The sequence below is a fragment of the Toxotes jaculatrix genome, chromosome 2 (assembly GCF_017976425.1).
Source record: "Toxotes jaculatrix isolate fToxJac2 chromosome 2, fToxJac2.pri, whole genome shotgun sequence".
Lineage (NCBI taxonomy): Eukaryota > Metazoa > Chordata > Actinopteri > Toxotidae > Toxotes > Toxotes jaculatrix.
Window position 1 is genome coordinate 6,388,580 of NC_054395.1, and position 20,506 is coordinate 6,409,085.

Sequence of the window (20,506 nt, forward strand, 5' to 3'; positions counted from 1 at the left end):
TACATTTTCCTGCTCTAACTATAATAAAAACACAAGACAATTCAGTTCTTTATACATCAACCATAAAATGGATTTATTTTACCAGGTCCAAACATTTGTCTGTGTTGCCCCAGGATGCATAGAAGATGTCAGTGTGTCATAGGAATTCAACTTCCACTACTACAAACCAGAGTTTACAATCTATATCTTCATTTGTTTGACCATTGGTTTCACAACAAAGCCATGTGTAGCTGTAATGTTACACAATATCAAAATGTGTAACTGGGACAATCTTACAATCTGTAAAGGAAAAAAAAGGAAAGGAGAAAAAAAGGCAGCTTAAAAAAATAATTCCATCTTGATTTGAGCAAAGGGACAGGTGTGTTTGTGGAGGTGAGTCAAGGAGAGTAAGGCTACTGGTATAGGTTGGTTTGGAGAAAAAAAAAAAAAAAACCTCAGTGTTTTGTGACATTGTTACGCTTCTCTCTCCAAGAAGAAGAATATGTGGAGAGAAAAGGAAACCCTTACAAAGCCATACTGTTGACACGTATGTTTAACTTCATAAGTCTAGTATTCTTAATGTGGTTCTGGTTTGTGCTGTTGAGGCAGAAACAAACTCGGAGTCTGCCATTGATCTGGTGAGGCTCCAGCATCTGGTAGTAAACATAGCTGAAGGGCCAAATTATGGTTAATAGAAAAGGAGAAGTGGGGAGCATCTCTGAAACCAAACTGCTCTTCAGAAAGCTGGACTGCTGCTTTGTTCTTAGGTTGAACCATGTATTGCTGTCAGGTAAACACGTCCCCATCACCACCACAATCCAACACCATCTGCAGCTTTCCAGAACTCTGAGAGAACTCTGCTCCATTTCAGAAGGTTTTTAGTCCCCCCCCTCGTTACTGCCCGTCACAGACCACACAAGGGTGCAGGGTGAGAGTGGGGAGTCTGGGGAGCAGAATGTTACATTTCACTTTAGAAAAACAAAAATCAGAAATTAGAAGTCCATACATAAGTCCATCCTTTCTCCTCCCTCAGAAGGGGCTGCAGGTTTCACGTGGCTGCAGTACTCAGCCACACCACCAGGGGGTTGACCTTAGTCTCCACCTCACTTTAGCCGCTGGACGATGACGGCATTGAGGAGGTTGGCCTGCTGCAGCGTCTGGCTCTCGTCCGACAGCTCCTTGTTGGGGAAGGTGGTCATGAGAACAAACTCTCTGGCAGCCATGGCGGGTCGAGCCGCCACCACAAACTGGCGCACGTCAGAAACCCTGCAGGACACGCCGAGTCATCGTGAGGAGAAATATGGATTATTCCATAGCTACTGTATAAATCTTACCAGAGCATTTTGCCCCTACAACAGCAACTCTGTCTCCTTACAGTCTACTACAGTGTTACAATAATGAAGCAATGTAATATATTAGCTTTCATTAAAATTATAAATAAAATACCTGGTATAAAATTATCTACGCTGTAGAAACCTACCCCTGAACTGAAGTCTGTGACCTTTAATCTCAGACGCAGTGACCTCTGCAGGAGTTCAGGTGATTTCCACAGGACACAGATTAAACCACTGGTGCAGTTTAAACCACAGCTGCTCAGGACTCTGCAGCGAGGTTTCAGAGAACACGTGATGTTGCTCTAGACATCACGGGTCTGAACCCGCCTCAAACTTCAAACCACAGCTGAGCTACTGACGCAGCAACAGCCTCATCAGGGTTTGTCACTGACATAACTGTTTGTTTTTGTTGTCAGATAACTGCACAGGAAAAGAGCATCAATTTCATTAATGAATACAAAATTAGAAACTGGCCAGTAACAATCTGCTCACAGTTGGAGACCCTTGACCACATTAATGTTTTATAAATAATGAATGAGAGAGCCAGACACGGCTTTACACTGCTGGCAACAGTGAAATGTGCTATTAGACAAGGTACAGAATGAGGTCCACTGTGATGAATAATGATTTAAGAATTCATCCACCTTTCCACTGACCTCCGGCGTTCCTGAGCAGCTGTTACAAACAACACAACACTGAATCATTTCTCAGCCTTTGCAGTCAAACTATACATCTGTTGCTGCACTTGGGCTTTTACCACAGATCTATGGTGCATTTTGGGTTTGATGAATGGGAAACACAGGGCAGTAATTTTAAACTAAACCCATGCAGGTCTTCTGTCCTCAACAGCCTCATCTGCATTTCCACAGAACTGCAGAAGCATAAGTGTATTTGTTCACTCTAACTCTGTGTACATGCCACTCACCTGTGGGTATGGTTGAACTTTTGGACCAGCCTGCCACCGTCGGCCAGCCGGATCTGAATGTTAGTGACGGGCTGGGAGGGGTCAAGGGTCACAGACGCGCTGGCTTGGGCTTCGTTGGCAGCTTGGTCCTGCTGGGAGGTGGCTGGAGCTGAAACCAACTCTGGGGTGGCACTAGAGAGGGGAGGAGGAGGAGGAGGAAGAGGAGGAAGGGAGATCAGAATCCACTCTGACTTGATATTTTGCCAATCTGTGGTCATGATGAAAAATGTGTCAGCTGAGGCTATTTCAATTCAGAGGGGGTAGTTTGATTTATTATTTGCATTTAAACAATAGGATTTTCCACACTTTTGTGTGTGTGTGTTTATAGTGATATATAGTGATATAATATAAATAAATATCTAAATATCTATATATCTATATATATATGTATATATGTATATAAATATCTATATATGTATATATATCTCAAACTGTCTCCAAAAATTTGGAGACAGTAGTTTACTACATAGTAATATTATGATTTACTATGAGAGTAAAACTTAAGTTGTTTTATTTGGTATTGTTTGGGGCACTTTTAAGTCCCTTTTTACAATGGCAGATTTCAGTTCTCTCCAAAGGTTTTCAATGGGATTTAGGTCAGGACTCTTTGTTGGCCAGTTTAAAACATCTTTTCCTTTTCAGCCATTCTTTTATGCTGCTGGATGTTTGCTTTAAAAGACCCAAGACCTTTGCCTCAAACCTGGTTTTCTAACACTGGGTAACATATGTCACTCTAAAATACCTTGACGATCTGTACCAGAGGCAGCAAAGCAGCGTCCCTCACAGAGCCTCCACCGTGTTTTACTGTAGGTAGTGCGTTTTTTTTTTTCCTTATAAGCTTCATGTTGTCGCACAGTAAACACACTGATGCGCTGCATTCCCAAAGAGCTCTACTGTGGTTTCATCTGTCCATAGAACGTTATCTGAGAAAGACTGTGGCTGATATATGAGAGTTTTTGCAAACTTTAGTTTTGCCTTTTTGTGCCTTTGTTTCGATTGTGGTGTTCTCCTTGGCCTTCACCCACGGAGCATTAGTTGGTTTAGTGTGGGGGTGTAGCAGGAAACAACCAGCTCCTTTTTATCCAGTAAAGCCATAAAAATCATTCTCTGGTTAATTCAGGGCATGTGAATGATGAAAATTAAGCACAAGTGTGTCTAATCTGTTTTTTTTTTTTTTGGTGAACTAATTTAAATTCATCAAAAAAGCACCATTAATTGTGTCCATAGATTTTGTGTTTGTATTATTTCACTATTATGCGAGTTTTGTTAGTTTTCTTCTTCTTTTGTTCAGTGACCTATTAAAATATTCTGCTTAAACAAAATGGGTTGATTTGCATTTATTTCTAAGGATATTCAGAATTAAGTATTCGTAATTCAGGAGTGCCAATAATTTTAACCATATAACAAATCTAATAATTCTGACTGTTACATGACATTGACGCAACCTGGACCAAAGTGAGCAGCACAAAATGGATGAGTGAACTATTCGACTAAAAAGGATTCAATCACGTTCATTTCATTTGATGATAAAATCAGCACTTGCCCATTATGAGGTGTTGTGCTTTCCAGACACTGTAGCAGCAGTAATGACTGTGCTTGTATTAGGTCTGATGGTGCTGACTGAAACTCCACAAGAAAAAAAACAGAACAGCCTCCTCCAGCACAATCTACTGTCAAAAAACATCCTAACCACATACAAATCGTTTTATTATAACATTTTACATGCAATACTTAAGTGGCCAATATAAGTATTGCATGTATAACTAATATTACTGTCTACGGAAGGCAAAAGAAAATATTCAAGACTGTAAATGTAAGACTTTCAATAAGGTCCTTTGTTTGTAGAAGGTGGATTTAATGTTTATTTAAGAGTTTTCAAGAACTGCAGGTACCCTGGGCTTCTGCTCCGAGTCCACGTGTGAGTAAACACGAGCTGCTCTTAAAGATTAACCTTCCACTCTGCTGTAAGCAGAAGTAAGGAGCTTAGTAAATGTGTCTAATTCTTCACTTTTAGCAAAGAACTTTTTTCACTCCTAAGCTGTTTTTTTTAGAGAAGTATAATTCTTTAAAGTTAGAGTTGTACAAATTAGACAAAATTTGTTTTCACTCAAAAAAAAAAAAAACCCTGACAACTAAAAGGTGATAGTGTAGAATTTACAGTACATGTTCCCTTTTAAATGTATTGCTTTTTTTATTTGGGTTATTTTAAATTGCTTTTATTTTATTAAGAGTAAAGACAACTCAACTGTTGGTGAGATTTCAATGTGCTCCAACGATTTAAAGGAAAAAATAACTTATTATGAGTTATTAGCAACCAGCTGTTTCCTGGAGAGATCCCACACAGAGTCAATACCCAGACTAAAGATGATTCATTCCCATGTAGAACAAGTAAGACGGGTTTACTAGACCTTAATTTAGACCCTGCATTGAATGCAGCTGCTGCTTTTTCATCTGGGAATTTTTGCTGAGAAGAAACGAAACAGAAACCAACAGAAACAAAACAGAAATGTTAAATAAAACGACAACAAGACTGTTCGTCTGTCTCACCTTCCCAACTTCTGTCCTTCACCTTCAAAGGCCTTGAAGGCCACCTTGGGTTTGGTGAACTCCTCGTCCCTGTGGTCCTCCATGTCCAGGTTGACCTGGCCCCCTCTAGACCGCTGCCTCAGCTCCAGGGGGATTTCCCTGCAGGGTGACAACCAACAGGTGAACAGGGGCTTGATCACACGCTATCAGAGCTGCTAATGTGAGCTGTTAAAGCAGACAACTGTGTCTCATAGTCAAAAAGATGAACTACTAATTTCAGTGAAACACTAACACACATATTTGCATGTAAACATCAAAGACACAGTGCGTCCTCATGGACCTACGATGAACATATGTGTCATTTGGATTAAGTTGGCTGCTTATTCTCACCCCCTTCTGATTGCCTCCAGGAAGTTGGCATTTCCAGGATCGCTGTAGTTTCTGAGCTCACCATTATCCAGGCTGAAACCTGTCTTCCACAGTTTAAGCACCACGTGTACCTAACACACACACACAAACACACACACACACACAGGCATTATTTATGTACTTATCTGGAGTCATTCTACAATACTGATGTTACAAAAAAATGAATCGTTTCGGAGACATTTGCAATGGCAGACATTGGATCTGTACTGGTTTGTACTTCCAGGAAATAGCCACAGCCTTTCACTCAGCTTCTATAAAGTATATCACTAAACTAACCGCAGTAAAAAAAATCCTAGAATTACAGGCTCCAATGAAAGTACCGCAGTGACAAATATTAACTTGTTTTATGCAGTGTGGGTGGAAACTGATTTAGTACAGTCCTACAAAACCCGTATTCTCAACTCCACTCTGCTGCTGCTGATACCAGCTCTGGTACATACTCCCTGCCATCAACACATCCCATACATCCTGAACTGCAAACCGTAAACTGAAGAATACAGAACAGACTCCCTGATTTTTGGAGTTATCACCTTTCCGTGGCCCACAAATTAATATTTTGCAAGGATAATGACGCAGAATGTAGATGTGGCTGGCATGTCAAAAACCTGAAAAACTTCAAAATGGTATGTAATTCCATTCATGAGAGCAGGAATGCCTCAGTATTAAACTAACGATTATTAGGTCTCCTGGAATACCCATGAATTAATCATACTCCATCTGTTACTCTGTGTTCTATTATTACTGAAGATTTAATAGTGCATGAGGACTTTCATCTACAGAGCCAACGAAAAACTAGAATAAATGCAAATGAGAATAAGAGTCATGTGTCTATAGAGGGATTTCACTCAGGACATGCATGTCAGCCATCTGACACAACAATATTACAAAGACACCAGGCTCTAAGTATTTGGACAATAATACATTATTTGTTCTTCAGGCTCTAAATTTTTTAAATAAATGACTGGATACTACATTAAAGTGGCACGTCTTAGCTTCAACTTGAGTAGGTTTACATCACTATAGTCAAACAAAATCACTATATTTAATATTTTGTGTAAAATCCTTTGAAGTCCATTTCTGCCTGCAGTCTCTGACCCACAGACATCAGCAGACTCGTTGTGTCTTCCCTGGTGATGCTCTCTCAGGTCTCCACTGCAGCAGCCTTCTGCTCTTCATCAGGTGGAATGCAGCTCAGTCAGACTGAGATCAGGTGACTGACTCGGCCAGTTCGGGACATTCCACCTCTTCACCCTGAAAAGCCCTTTGGTTGCTTTGGCCCTATGTTTAGGACTGTCCTGTGAGTGTCCCGCTGAATGATGAAATGTCATCCAATTAGTTTTGATGCATTTGGCTGAATCTGAGCACACAGTGCTCCTGTAAATCTCTGCACTTCTTATATCTCCATCATTATGATAGAAGTTGATTTTTGTTTCATCAATTCAAAGGATGTTGTTTCAGAACTTCATTGGTTTGTTTTGTTTTTTTTACTGGAACCAGACCTTTGTTTTTGAAGCTTAGCAGGGGTTTGCATCTTGTCCACGAAGTCCTCTCTTCATCATTGACAAGAGAGCATGTACATCCACATCATGGAGAGCACTGTCGACTTGCTGTGCGATCATAAAGGGGTTTGTCTTCACCATGCAAATGCTTTTCTGCTTATCCGCAAGACTTGTACCCTTCAGTCTACCAGCAAGACCTTTTATTTCAAACTGAATGTGATGAAGTACAGAGCCTGAAGAACAAAAAAATGATGAATTGTCTGAATACTTATGGTCTGAACTCTATCTGAGTTTGTGACTCTGCTCATGTGAAGCTTGCCACAAACTGCTCCTGACCTCTTGAACGCCCCGGCAGAGCGTTAGGCACATGACATTTGAATAAACACATAAGTGTCCTGTCCTGTCTTGAAATCATATCCAAATGCTAATTATGGAGGAGGCTGGGGAGATGTCAGGAGTTAGGGCCAGTTTATCGTCTCTCAGAACTAGTGCAAGACGTGTTTTGAATGGCCACACTGGAACGTGGAGTAAGAAGACAACCGTCATAGAGAGGTGAGAGACATGGTATCATATAAAAACGGAGCTAATGGTGTAAATTTTCAGACAGCCTCTCCTGGGACACATTCATAGTCTTGCACTTGGTTATTCACATTGAAAGTGCCACAAACCGTTTTGTAACAAGTAAAAGAAGCGATTTAAGGAGGGAAGTTGAACGCCTTGCTCCTCTCTCACCTCCACACAGCATGAAGTGGGTGTGAATGTGAAGCCACTGGGTTCTACTGGCTGAAGATCCATTTATAAGACTAGAACTGTACCAAAGAAGAAGAAAAAAAAAAAACAGGAGCCATCAGAGTACTCACATCCTGCTGGCTGTTGGAGGCATGCCTCTCTCCAGCCACGTAGGTTGACTCCTCCTCAGGAGCTGCTCCTAGCCTGTACCCTCCACCTACGAAGGCCTAAGTGATGAGAGATAATAATAAAAGCAAAATAAGACAAAGGGATCACCAAGAGGGGGGTTTACAAACACAAAAGCAGGTCATAAAATTGCCCCACTGCTATAAAGGGACAAAAACACCACAATACAGAGGGAGACAGAAATAAAAAGCAGAGGGACACAGGACATCAACACTGCTCTCATGAGCTCCCCTCTTTACCTTGGCTTTACTACCCTCTCCTGGCCCTCTTCCGCTCCGGTCCAGAGGCACAGCTCCATGTTCTTTGGCTCCCTTAAAGAGATCTTCAACCACTTCATTGGAGCTCTTCTTCTTGGGAGGCCCAACGATCTGCTGCCCACTACGCTCTGATCCCCCCGCAAAAAACCTGGAGGGGCAGATAGGACGGTGTGACTCAGGACAGCAGGGAATTATTCCACAAAATAAGCAGCATAGTGGAGCAGCTAAGTCAAGTCAGTAGTGTAATTACACAGTTCTATGTTTAGCTCATTGTGCTGCATGTTGTATGAGTTACTTCTGAATCAAAGTCATAATAGTGATCTTATTAGGCTGGATCTGTAACAATCCTGTAAACACACCACTGTCCAATCACTGCAGGAAGGAGGCATGCTAATCAGACTGTCAGTGCCAGGAAGTGACAACATGGCTGAGCTCAGCTCCAACACCTGAAGGGTGAGAGAGAGGCTGTTCAACTGACCAACAAGCACTTTGTTTTAAACACCCTGACCCCTTTAGATGCTTACCAGACAAAGAAAATAATGCAATACGCTACCCACACTAAAATCCCAGACTCCCACTTTGTGGCGACAATATGCGTATGGCACAAGGTAAAACACCACCCCTCACATACATTGTTTCAGGTTGTGCACAAGCAGCACATTTAAAAGGCACCGGGACACACACTGAAAAACAAACTCAAAAATTACCTGAGCTACAGTTAATTCAGTTCAGGCAAACCGGTAAATATTGAAACCATCATCAACTGCAAAATTACTGTGCTTTATTTCAGCTCACTTACTGACTGGAATGAAAATGGACTAAAAGGCCATTAGCAACCCCACACAGTCCCTTAACAACCAGTCCACTGCACTGCCCCAGCAGCAGAAACTGCTGATGCTGCAGAAAAACACAAACAACCAGCCCACTGTGAATGAGGTGAGACCAAAACTAGTTTGGTGCATTCTGGACTCAAAACCACTACATGTGATTTTCTACCATCCAAACACTGAGGATGTACAGTTCAGACAGAAAGCCATGTTTACAACCTTGAACAACTGTCACAACCATTTAGGAGGATCAGAAAGACATCCAAGGGCCACTGTTACAACACATACTAGGAAGTGACTTTATTTATTAACTTGCCTCAGCATCCATTTTAATCCCGGATCCACTCTGAGGTGTCCTTGGTCATGACACTCAATCCCTACCAGGGTAATTAATGCTTTTCTGTAGCTAATCTGATGATCTGTGAGTTTCTCAAGATGGAGGGGAAAACAGACTAATATCTCCTGTATGGTGATCAATTAAATCATGGGAGAAAATAGCCTGGGTGGTTCCTGAATAGCATGTAGGCTTATTTCTTTATCAGGTACTGGCACGGTTATAGGGAAGGACACATTCGGCAACAGATAAAACTGGGAATTTAACTTACCTCTGGCCTTCCTCCTCATCACTCTCCTCCTCTGCCTCATGCATCAGATCTCTGAAGGAGGTCACTCTGGGCTGACTGCTGATGTTAAAGAAAAACACAGGGTTGATCCAGTGAACTGTATGTCACAAAATCATATTGATGATGAACACTGAGCCAAGTCGTTTTACTGATGTAAACTATATGAAGCAGCTTCAGTGTCATAATGAACTGTGGTGTTAATTCAAACCTTACCTCGGCCCTGCAGACCGGGACACTGAGGAGCCCCCCTCAGGCTGAGGAAGTGTCACTATGTCATCGTCAGCTCCATCCTCAAAGAAACTGGCGAGTGCGAGCTGAGAGATGGCAAGATAATACATATGACAATGTCACTGCAACATTTTGATAGGCAACTCGACCGACCGAAACTCACTGTCTAACAAGAGTCAACCATTGCCTGAGATTCAGACAAAATCTCACGCAAGATCTGAATACCTTAACTCTGACATATCCTGAGGACCGACATAACTCAGCCCCAGTTTACCGGTTGATGCATCTATTTTCTCTTTCTCTATGGTAACAGTGAAGGGGTTGGTCGACTGTGTAAACTTCAACCATAACACTCATTCGCTTCGCTTTCATTTTCTTTATGTTAGCCTCCGGAAATTGAATGGTTAAGGGTCCGTCTTCATTTTCCTAAACATAAACACACGATGACTCAACGAGACAAAGGACACTGCAGCATTAAATGCTAACCAGCGTCCTTTGCTAGGTTAACTAAACTAACACTGACCCAGCATTATGTCGTTACAGGCTAACGCTAGCTAGCACGGCTCAGTGGACCCTCGGCAGACTGGCGTTAGCCAAAACCTAACGGCAACGTACGTTATAAAGAGACAACAGTAGGTGACCCTGTTGTAGCCGTGATCGTCTCAGCTAACTAACTGTACTACAGCCTTGTTGTTGTTGACAGAAAGTGGTCAGGCCATTGTCAAAGGGTGACTTGCACAAATTACCGGCAACACAGGCTAATGTTAGCCGGCAAGCTATTCGTCTGACACACACCATTATTGCCGCTGTTTCCTCGGGGCTGCCCAACGTGCAGTCCACCGCAACGCTGTGGAAAAACACAGAAAAGGCGTACCTGCAAATTCCAGCCTGCGGACTCCAGGAAAAACCGGGCCCTCTCCTCATCCACATCAGTAACAGCAACGAACTCCCTCACAGACTCCTCTTGGCTCGCCATTTTGATTTGCTCTTTCAACGACTCGTCCGCCTCCACCTGAGGAAACAAGCAACAGATGATGGTTCCTATGTGTTCTCAAACCAGGGACCATAACGACAGTGACTTTGTTCAACATATAAAATTAAATCGGATGGCTAACGTGTGGGTTAAAATACACCTGTAATAGTTTTTACAGAATATGCGGGACTTTTTCCATTTTAATCGTCCTTTGTTTGTTTTTAATTATCATACTTTTCTACAGCGCTAACATCATTTTGACCACTAGATGGCAATATATCCACAACACAAAACCACAACAACTCATGAGCATTGTCTGTTTAGAACCAGTCTATGGTTTAGAAGAGGTCCCAGGGATCGTAGAGGAAGATGTACCAGTGTGCTGGGTGCATGTGACTGCATAAGACTTTTCCATATGTCCTATGCATGTGTTTTACAAAAGAGATAGAAACGGTGTCACTAATCCACTTGATCAAGAAAATATTTATTTATAGTTATATCATCTACTTTTACTATCTGCTTCTTTCTCAAATGCATTTTCATTTTCCAGGTTGTTTTGTCTTTGAGTCTGATGCTGCTTGTAGGCAATATTAAGGTTTTCATCTCATCTCATTAATCTGGCCCACCCTATCTCATCAGGGTGTGACACATCAGCGTGAGACCACAGAATTTGCATGTTATCACACTTTTCATTTCGTATTTCTAGTTTGTCTTCTTGTGCGAGTCCACCGTGAAACAGGTGCTGATTGAAGCGTCAGACGCCTCACCTCTGCTAAAACAGCAAACATGTGCCTCTGATTTCAGAACAACGAGCAGATGGAGAAAACTTTCCCATGGGAGATACCTTTGTACCCCAGATAAGGTGTCTGATGGCAGGCTGGTCAGATGGCACAGAGCAATAAGTAGTAGACAGATTGGGAGCGTCTTAATTGTTTCTAGGGGGAAAAAGGGTTGATGGGGTTTTCACATGTTCACTGTTGTTGTTTGATCTTCGAGGCTAATTAATCTGGAGCAAAGTGAGAAAACCATGTTGTCACATCACCTTGTGAAGCGCAACCCCCATCTCTCCTCAGATGCACACAAAGAACAGGATAAAATAGAAAAACAGTGCATTACACTGAGGAGATTTAAGCGGCAGTGATTATATATTGTTTCCCCTTTGGATGTTTTTAGCTCCGGGGTCTGTGTGATGAGGCAACAGCACCCAGATACAGGGCAAGAGAAGGAAAGAGACAAAGAAGACAACGGCAAGAAGAGAAAGCTGTTTAAACCTACAGACTGAAGCATTAAAAGCAAGAAAAAGTGTGTGTCTGAAGCTTGTCAGACACCAAAACTATAAGTTAGGAGAAAGAACAAAACACAAAACACAACAGTCACAGTCACAGTAAGAGTCAGCCGTAACCCAGGTGATGGGTTGACAGCAGTGAATGTTGCCTCAGGAAACCCCGAAGGCATGCGTGTGTTGATGTATGTGTACATACATGCTTCATCTTCCCATGAGACCTAAAGCTGATGTTTCTGTAGTGTAATGTTACCACCAGTGTAAAATTACAAAATGTTAGAAGCAGACAATGGACACTGACATGCCGATTTGAATGCGAGTACCAAGGGAGAAATGTCTGAGGCCCTGAGATACTTAAAAAAGCATTACCCAGAGAGAAAAGACAGTGCTGGGAGCAGATTTAGTGAACCTGATGTAAAGAAAATGAAAGTGTATGAATGTGATTCATTACAGTCACCGGGAGAGTTAGACAGATACTCAATCAGATGAGATATTTTCTGGTTTAGTAAGCTGGCTGAGGCTGATAAGCACAAACCTTTTACAAAGACATAAAGACACTAAAATTTAAAAGGAACAGAAACATTTTTTTGGAAATACACTTTTTTGATAGATAGATAGATAGATAGATAGACAGATAGACAGATAGATAGATAGACTTTATTGATCCCCTAAGGGAAATTGTTAGAGCTGCTGCAACAAGCTGCCACTCTCGAGGTGACGCTACACTATAACTTGATGAGTTTTAGGTGAGAAAATCAATACCACTCTCATGTCTGTGTGTAAAATATGAAACTTAGAGCTTGTATGTGCCCGGTGACCAACTTCCACAGGAAATGATGAGGTGCCATCTTAGAATTTGGAATCCAGTCCTCCATAATATGTTTATAGCTCATTCATGCTGGCTGCTCCTCACTGCAGTATAGTTATATCACGATTGTGGTTCAAGATTATTTGAAAAGTCAACTTGTTTTTGACTGTAAGAAAAGGAGAGTACATCTTGAGTGAGTATTCAAATGATCTGACCTCTTGCACTTTGCCATCAGAAAAGAAACATGCTCCAGTTCTCAGATACCTTACGCAGCCAAGCACAGTAATTTAACCTTGAGCTACCTGCAGGTCAAAGACCAGCAGAGCGTTGTGACAGACAGGTGAAATGACAGCTCGTAAAAGTGAAGCTATTGGAGGAGGCTGATTAGAACAAGCATCAATAAACCCAGAGACCCAACATCCCTCCATCTCTGTGTCCCCCACCCCTCTAAATCACATACACACAAGTTGTGAAATTGTCTCACTCTTCTTTCCTCCCTCAGGCAATGACGCTGTGTCGTAAAAAGAACCACAGCATCGTTTATGGCTCCTGACAGTTAGTTAGCAAAGGGCGGGTCTCACCCCACCCCATCACAGCTTGTCAGTTTCAGGAAAACACCTAACCTTTTGACTGAGGGGCACTTTGGAATAATACCCCATGGAAAGCAGACGGAAGTGAAGGCACATAAGAGTCTCATTAAAATAAGACATCTTGTCTCTTGCTTGTAAAATGAAATGTGTGGAGTTTTTCTTCTTCTGATCTGAGCAGCATACAAAACCACAAGTATTGACTAATATTGAATCCAAGGGAAATTGTACTTAGAACACAAAAACTGATTCCCTTTGCTGTTGGACTACATTACTTTAATATGTCACCCTCCATCGCTTGTTCATCCTCCTCCTGCTACTGGAGTGTCAAGCAGAACAATATATCTCCCTTACTTCGGGGCAGGCAGTGGCTAATAGCGACAATGCTGTGGGAGGGGGTCAAGGCCTTGTGTTAAGTTAACTGCCCTGCTAAAGGTCAACACAGTCACAAACCACTGGTTCTTTAGAGAGGAATCCCAAAACAAGACAGCACATGATGTATGAGCAGTCGACACAGGTGATGCCAGGCTACATGTATAATAGAAAGGCACGTTTGGCAGTAACTCCTAAACCAATCAGTTATCTTTGCTGCCTCATAACTTCATGACCTGTAGGCCTCCATTTGATTTTCCTTGCAACACAGCTTTGTGCATTTTTCTTTAAAAGTGGATCATCGCACTCATTCTTTCAGTTTATGACAGAATCTGTAGCCAACGGGCTGTTATTATCTCTTTGTTATGTTTTGTCACAAGGAGCCAGAGGATTTATAGATGCTCATTTCGCTTGTATCAGTGTCACCACCAGCAGTGGTTTAGTCTGTTGAAACCACAAGTGCATTCACGGTGTTACTCTGGTATTTCCCTTCGGGAGAACTTTTTAGACCACCAGTCAGACAGCATCATAGAAGTCCAGGTGAAGTCAGCTACAACAATAGCTGCCCCGAGGGTCGCTGTCACTATGGGGCTTTGTTCCCACCCATCAACCGCCTAACCATAATTACAAACTGTCAGATCTGTTTCTTGGCATCTGGCTGACGTAATACCACTGGGACAGTCCTTACATCATTCTTTAATGTGTTAAACGTGGAATATAATTGAGTATTATTGACTAAGTGGGTCCAGATGAAGCATTTGTGATGGTTCACCAATCGTTAGATGCAATGGTCCAATAACATCTGCAATAACAAAGATACGTTCAACACATGAAGTTATGAAAAGAGATTAGAAACAGGATGGGAGAACCAAGGAGCTGCTGCGGTAAATGATTTACTGTTGAGTAACATTTATTCCTGATGAACAGAAACACACAATTGACATAGATAAGCAGTAGCTATTTGTATGATCTCAGAATAGGAGAAGATATAGTTGTGGAAAAAGTAAAACTACCAATCAATCAAACATTCAAATTTCTACATAATGGCCCCATACAGTACTTTAGTTTGCAAATACCAAATACCTGCAAAAGAAATGAGTCCCATCGGCCTCAGCTGTATTTTTTTGTTTAGTGTGAATTAACAAATGTTAGCATGATAACACACTGTGCTAGTGGTGAACCTGCTGAATGTTATGCCTGCCAAACATCAGCATGTTAGTATTGGCATTTTGAACATGTTTGCATGCTGACTTTAGCTTTTAGCTAAAAGTATTAGTGTGTCTACACAGCTTTGCAGAACAACCAGCATGGTTGTAGACTACTAGTACTATATGTACTGTATGGTAAAGTAGAAGCTACTTATTATTAGTTTTGATCATTTAATTTATTTTAGATATTTTCTGTTCACACAGTTCTGTTTATAAACTCTTAATCTGAAATGAACTGACTAAGAAATATAGCTGTCAGATAAGTTTACCCTGGTGAAAAGTGCAGTATTTCCCTCTGAAATACACTGGAATAGGAGTACAAAGCAGCATCGAATGTTAATACTGAACTGAAGTACAAGCACATAAGGATTTTAAACACAGTGCTTGAATATAATTACATTCCACCAATGTCTGCTGTAGGCAGACAATATCTATATTTTCAAACATCATTTTCCCTTGAGTAATGCAGGGCAGGGCGGATATCCAGGCAATATCATCTCTAGTTTTCTCTGTGTTTTGCTTCAGTCCACAAGGCTGTACAGTGTGAAGAAGAGAAACGGTCTGGTATCAACAGGAAGAAGGAAAGAGGAAGGGGCTTATTATCTCTGTGGCTATTATGCTGTTAAGCTAGCCCATTAGTTTTGCCTGTATCTCAATAGGTGCTTCTCTGCACGTGCACATACTTGAAAACTGTCTGCCTGCCTGAATGTCTGTCTGTCTGTCTCTCTAAAAACCAACACCAAAGCCAGCTCAGTTTTTATCTCCATGGCAGCAGACAATCACTTGATACAGTTGGCATAACCGGGTCTGCAGGGACCAGAGAGGAGCCACTGACCTACATATGACAAGAGTGTATCCATGGTAAATCACATTGGATTAAATAGTCTGCATATTGTAGCAGATCATAGAGCATATAGATCATCATATAGCAGCACTGAGGTTGCTCTGATATTGGCTGCAGGCAACACAACGCTGAGAAGGGGGCGATTGAGAAGGATCCAATCCATTCTCTTATTACCCCAGCAGGCAGCCATAAATCTGAACATAGCCCTCTCCTCTCTCCTCTGCCAGAGAGAGAGATTTACTACAGCCAGCATGCTGCCTCCCCCTTCCTCGCCATCGTCTCTCCCCTTCCTTTATTTTCACACCTTTGTCTCTTCCTTTCTCCTCTTTCCTTTCCTGCCCCTTCTTCCTTCCTACATTTCCTCTTCTTACTTTGTGCATTTTATCCCTCCGCATCCCAGTGTCACTGAGGGTCAAGCACCCACCACTCCCTCATTGTAACTGAGAGACACACACTGACACAGCAGTGAACAAGTTTTAATTAAACCACAGTGATTTACAGCTGAGCGGCTGCAAATGAAGGCAATGAATGATGTGGAGTAAAAAAAATCAATGTAGTTTATTAAATAGAAAATTCACTGAATTTGCTCTCTTGTGCACTTTCAAATCTAATTTGGGTTAATGTGGGTAAAGGGTCAGTCTATGGAATTTGTGCGTGAATTGGTTTATTTACATAAAACAGAGTAGTTGTGTAAATTGGTTCATTTAACTCTTTGAAGAATAAATCAATCTAATTGGATCATGTGCATGAAAGGATTTAACTAGGTTTATAACAACATCTTATGGTGAAACATATTATTGTCAATACTCAACATTTGAGATTATTAGTTATTTTTCATTTTAGGTTTTTTCAAATATCCCACCCAATTTCCTCCCTAGCTTACAAGATAAGAGCTGCACTACAGTGCGCTCAGTCCATGAATAGTACATACAAGTATGTAAATATATTTACACATGTAACATTTCATAAAGTGCATGTATCATATGCTTCATTTCAGACCACATTTCAGCATTTTCTTATGTTTTCCAGCTGCCCTTTTTCTAAAGAAATATTAGCTTCCTTCCACCATGGGATCTTAATAACTCACAACCTGAACCTAAAAGAACTTGTAAGATTTTGGTTCTAGGTTCTGTGTTTCTGCTGTATTTTACAAACCAGAGCATTTTGGATATGCGTCACTGAAAAGGTGACACCAGGACAAATGTGATTTTCCTTGATGTTCTTCTGTGACTTCTAAACATCAGTATTATCATATTACTAGAAGGACCTCACCTGCAGTAAGAGGTCGACAGAATGGAGCAGAGTACACAAGACTGACACCAGACCGGCCCCAGCACCGCTGACCAGCTCTCCAGAGTCGAGACTGTCCCTCAAGACAGGTTGCTGCCTCAAAGGACACACACCAGCATCTGACAGCTGCACTCCCTCTGTTCCATGGTGTCAGACCAGCCTGGTGTTTGATTCCCTCCTGAATGAGAAGGCTGAGAGGTGCAGGTGATGAATCTGGTGGAGAACAGAGCGCCAGATGCAGTGCAGTCATTTCTGTTCTTTTGTTCTGGAAGAGAAAATAAAATACAGCAATTGGTCACACTGCTGGTTTCAAGTCCTGACAACTACTGGAGTAAATACTGTATATATGTTTTTTATGATTATATGAATAATTTGTTCATTTGTGAGCTTTAGAGGGGTTATTAGGTGGATTTTATTACTGCTGACAGGGTCAGCGTCAGCAGTTTCCCCTGTTTTCAGTCTCTATCTCTAAACTAAGATAACAGTCTTATGGCTGTGTTTTTATATTTAACAGAGAGATACAAGAGTCATATTGATCTTCTTGTCTAACTCTCAGCTGGAAAGCAAGTAAACATTGTTCCTAAAATGTTGAACTATTCCTTTAATTTTACATGGCTATTTTATTTATAAATTTCTGAAACATAGACCAAATTGCACCAAAATTAGCCATAATGATTCTGAAAGGGCCACATGTGTCCATTTAAATAGCACCCAACAACACTCCAGTGCATCCACACTGGAACATAAAAAGAGCGTCAATGAGCCAGTGTAATCATCAGTGCAATAAAGCCCCGGGCGCTCTGTGTGCTGATCTTAATGGCTACTAAACCTAAATGAGACGCGGATAAAAACAGCCTATAAACAGACATTAAACAACCCCATCTCTTTGTGTGTGTTTTATTACCACGCCACAGCATCCAGACACCCTCCAAAGCCCTTTCAAACCCTTTAAATGTCCGACACTGACACTGCACACGCACACACAAAACACCAGTGCACTCTCTGTTTGGGGTAATACCACATGACATTCCACTAAATGCCTCCCAGACAATCCCCCCTCTGCATCTTTCCAGGATTTTTATTGGTGGTGATGGAGAGAGAGACCAGGGTCACCGTGGTAACCACATGCTCGGCTAGATACAGGACCTCATCTGGCTGTGTACGGGCGTCTGTGCCATGCCTGCGAGGAAACTGCCCCAGATCTCAGTTGACATTTGGCAGCCTTTAGTGTCTGTGTGTCTGAGTTAGTGTACAGTACAGTAGATGCGTCTGTGTTGGGGGAGGGGGGCTGTTGACTCTGCTCTGTGGTGAAAATGAATATATTTCCTTTTCTTTTTTTATGACTTAAGTCCAACGACAGTATTTGGATGCAGTGTAACTGGCTCCTGGGAAATGCCTTTCATGTTCTGAAATGGTGTCACTTACTTTTTCATTTAAAGCTGTATATGCTGACTTGGTTAAAATATTGATTTGCTTCATCCAAACTAGGCCGTTCAACACACGACACACATGCTCTCAAGCAGCTTCTTTTCATCAGAATTAAAGATTCTCTTCCATCTTCCCAGTTTTTTTGGGGTCTTTGAATTTCTGGTTCAGTCATCACGCTCTAAAAAGGCTTAGTTTTCTTCCTTCTATGCATGTGCTTATGTAAGCCACTGACATTTCATAGTTGCAGAAAAGAAAGATAGGGAGCGAGGGAGAAAGAAGGAGAGAAAGAGAGAGACAAAACACCGACTTGGAAAGACTGAGAGCGATTAACAGGATTATACAGATGCATGACTGTCACTAAAGCCTTACAAATCTCTGTCCTCACTGATGAAGTCAGTCAAACAACAAAATCAATCAACACCTTTGCAGCTGCAGGGCAGTCGTCTGCAGTGCATCAGTAATAAAGTTTCATTCCCATTTAAGAGCGTTTGTCATTTTTTTGTGACAGATGATGAACAAAACTCTTGAACACCTATCAACAATTCTTTGTGGATGATAAGATAAGAAGATAAGAAAATGGGGGCCAGTAAATATTGGTGGCAGAACACTGCAAACACTGCATTGTGGGAAGTGTAGTGTAGGAACAGGTGCATGATTGGACCATCCGATGTAAAGTAAAGATTCAATACGTGAAGCAATAATAATAATAATAATAAAACAGCTAAATTTCAACAGTGAAATCAGCGTAATCGTTGTAACCGTTGCAAACTGTCCTCACAGTGCTGATGTTTCAGGGGACAGTGAGCCAGACAGACCAACATGGAGGAAGAGATGCAAAGTGGGAGGAGTTATTGCAGGCCCCTGAGGCCGGGGGTAAAAGTCTCATTCATTTCTCCCATAGACACAACTCACAGTTTTCTGCAGCTTGGATGGGCGTGAAACGCTCCCGGTGGAATCAGCAGCAGATTTTTTGATCAAAAGGAAAAGGTACAAGACTGTGGACATAAAAGCCTCAGGGGAGACGGTAACTGTGACTCTCAAAGTGCATTCTGACAAGCATCAAATCACAGAGCTTAAAATTCTGTCAACACAATCTGCAGCTTAAATCAATTCAATTTTGAATTCTCGGATTCTGGATGAATTCAGCTATGGCCCAGTATTTTGTTAGCAAATTCAATGACTTTGCTACTGCTACTCTAATTAGTTTTTTCTCCACAGCAACAGCAGCTGTTCTTTAAACAGAATTTCAGTGCTCCCTCTCTGACAGTACACAACACAGGTTTAAGTTTTAAATGTCAGCCAGTCACCAACAGTGTTGATTTTACAGATATAAATGTGAACGTTACTTGATTCACAGCTGTGAGCCTTACATTAAAACAACAGTAAATCTGAGGGACTGTCTCAGGAGCAAAACAAAGAGACGCTGTTAAAGAACACAGTAGCTCCTTTTATTCATTACAACATGATGTTTTGGCCATGGGCCTTCATCAGATGACTTTAGGATATCTAAAATAAAAAAGAACTGTATTATCTCTCAGACGTCACTACTTCAGTCTGAGGACTGACCCCTGTGGTCTGATGACATCATCTGTTCAGGTCTTCGATTTTACGCTCACACAGCCACATCTTTCTTTTATGAGACACTGACTCTCATGTACTCGGTCATTAGAAGACCACCATGAACATTCACTTTCAGGGTAAATGTTCCCTTTAAATCAAATAGAAAATCTGCCCTTGCAGTAGATAATTTCACCGATTCATGAAAAGAAAAACATGTTAAGTGGCAACATTTTGTATGTATCTCTCCAAAGAGCCTGTTTGGTCACTTGACTTAAAAGAAGTTATATTCTCAAACTCAGTAAAGCCCAAAATATACTCTTCTACTTCTAAGAAGGCTTAGGCTGACAGCTGCCCAGCATGCGATACCTTTGATTATCACTTCAGTTAATAATCAAGCTTATTAGCTGACATAATGTGTCACTGCAGGTTATGTGATTGCTCCTGCTCTAAAAAGCCTCATTGATCCATCAGCATCTCCTCTCAATTCAGTAAAATTTTGGGGCTTCATATTCCACTCCACATGCTCACACGTTAGTCAGGTCAAAAACAGCAGTAAAGCCGAGCCTTATTTCA

General features: G+C 41.5%; 1 protein-coding gene across 2 annotated transcripts; it reads right to left on the reverse strand.

The window, feature by feature from the left end:
* Positions 1–45: 45 nt before the first annotated feature.
* On the reverse strand, positions 46–17,043 carry nsfl1c (NSFL1 (p97) cofactor (p47)). 2 transcript variants are annotated; one of them, XM_041061722.1, is made up of 10 exons: positions 16,928–17,043; positions 10,456–10,593; positions 9,567–9,667; positions 9,336–9,410; positions 7,886–8,051; positions 7,592–7,687; positions 5,194–5,303; positions 4,825–4,962; positions 2,239–2,409; positions 46–1,245 (listed from the first exon to the last, which is right to left on the reverse strand). In XM_041061722.1, the coding sequence occupies exons 2-10, from the start codon at positions 10,555–10,557 to the stop codon at positions 1,083–1,085; spliced, it is 1,122 nt and encodes a 373-aa protein (XP_040917656.1). In that variant the 5' UTR covers positions 10,558–10,593; positions 16,928–17,043; the 3' UTR covers positions 46–1,082. The 2 variants fall into 2 exon arrangements, with proteins under 2 accessions (XP_040917656.1, XP_040917648.1); XM_041061714.1 differs by having other exon boundaries at positions 9,336–9,413; positions 16,928–17,040.
* Positions 17,044–20,506: the final 3,463 nt, after the last annotated feature.

What these genes read in the sequence shown, in the direction of transcription:
- nsfl1c (XM_041061714.1), bottom strand. Translation starts at nt 10,557, where the DNA reads ATGGCGAGCCAAGAGGAGTCTGTGAGGGAGTTCGTTGCTGTTACTGAT. An exon ending in TCCCGGTCTGCAGGGCCGAG is followed by an intron (nt 9,414 to 9,566) that starts GTAAGGTTTGAA and finishes CTTTAACATCAG; the next exon opens with CAGTCAGCCCAGAGTGACCT. An exon ending in GATGAGGAGGAAGGCCAGAG is followed by an intron (nt 8,052 to 9,335) that starts GTAAGTTAAATT and finishes CTGCCCCTCCAG; the next exon opens with GTTTTTTGCGGGGGGATCAG.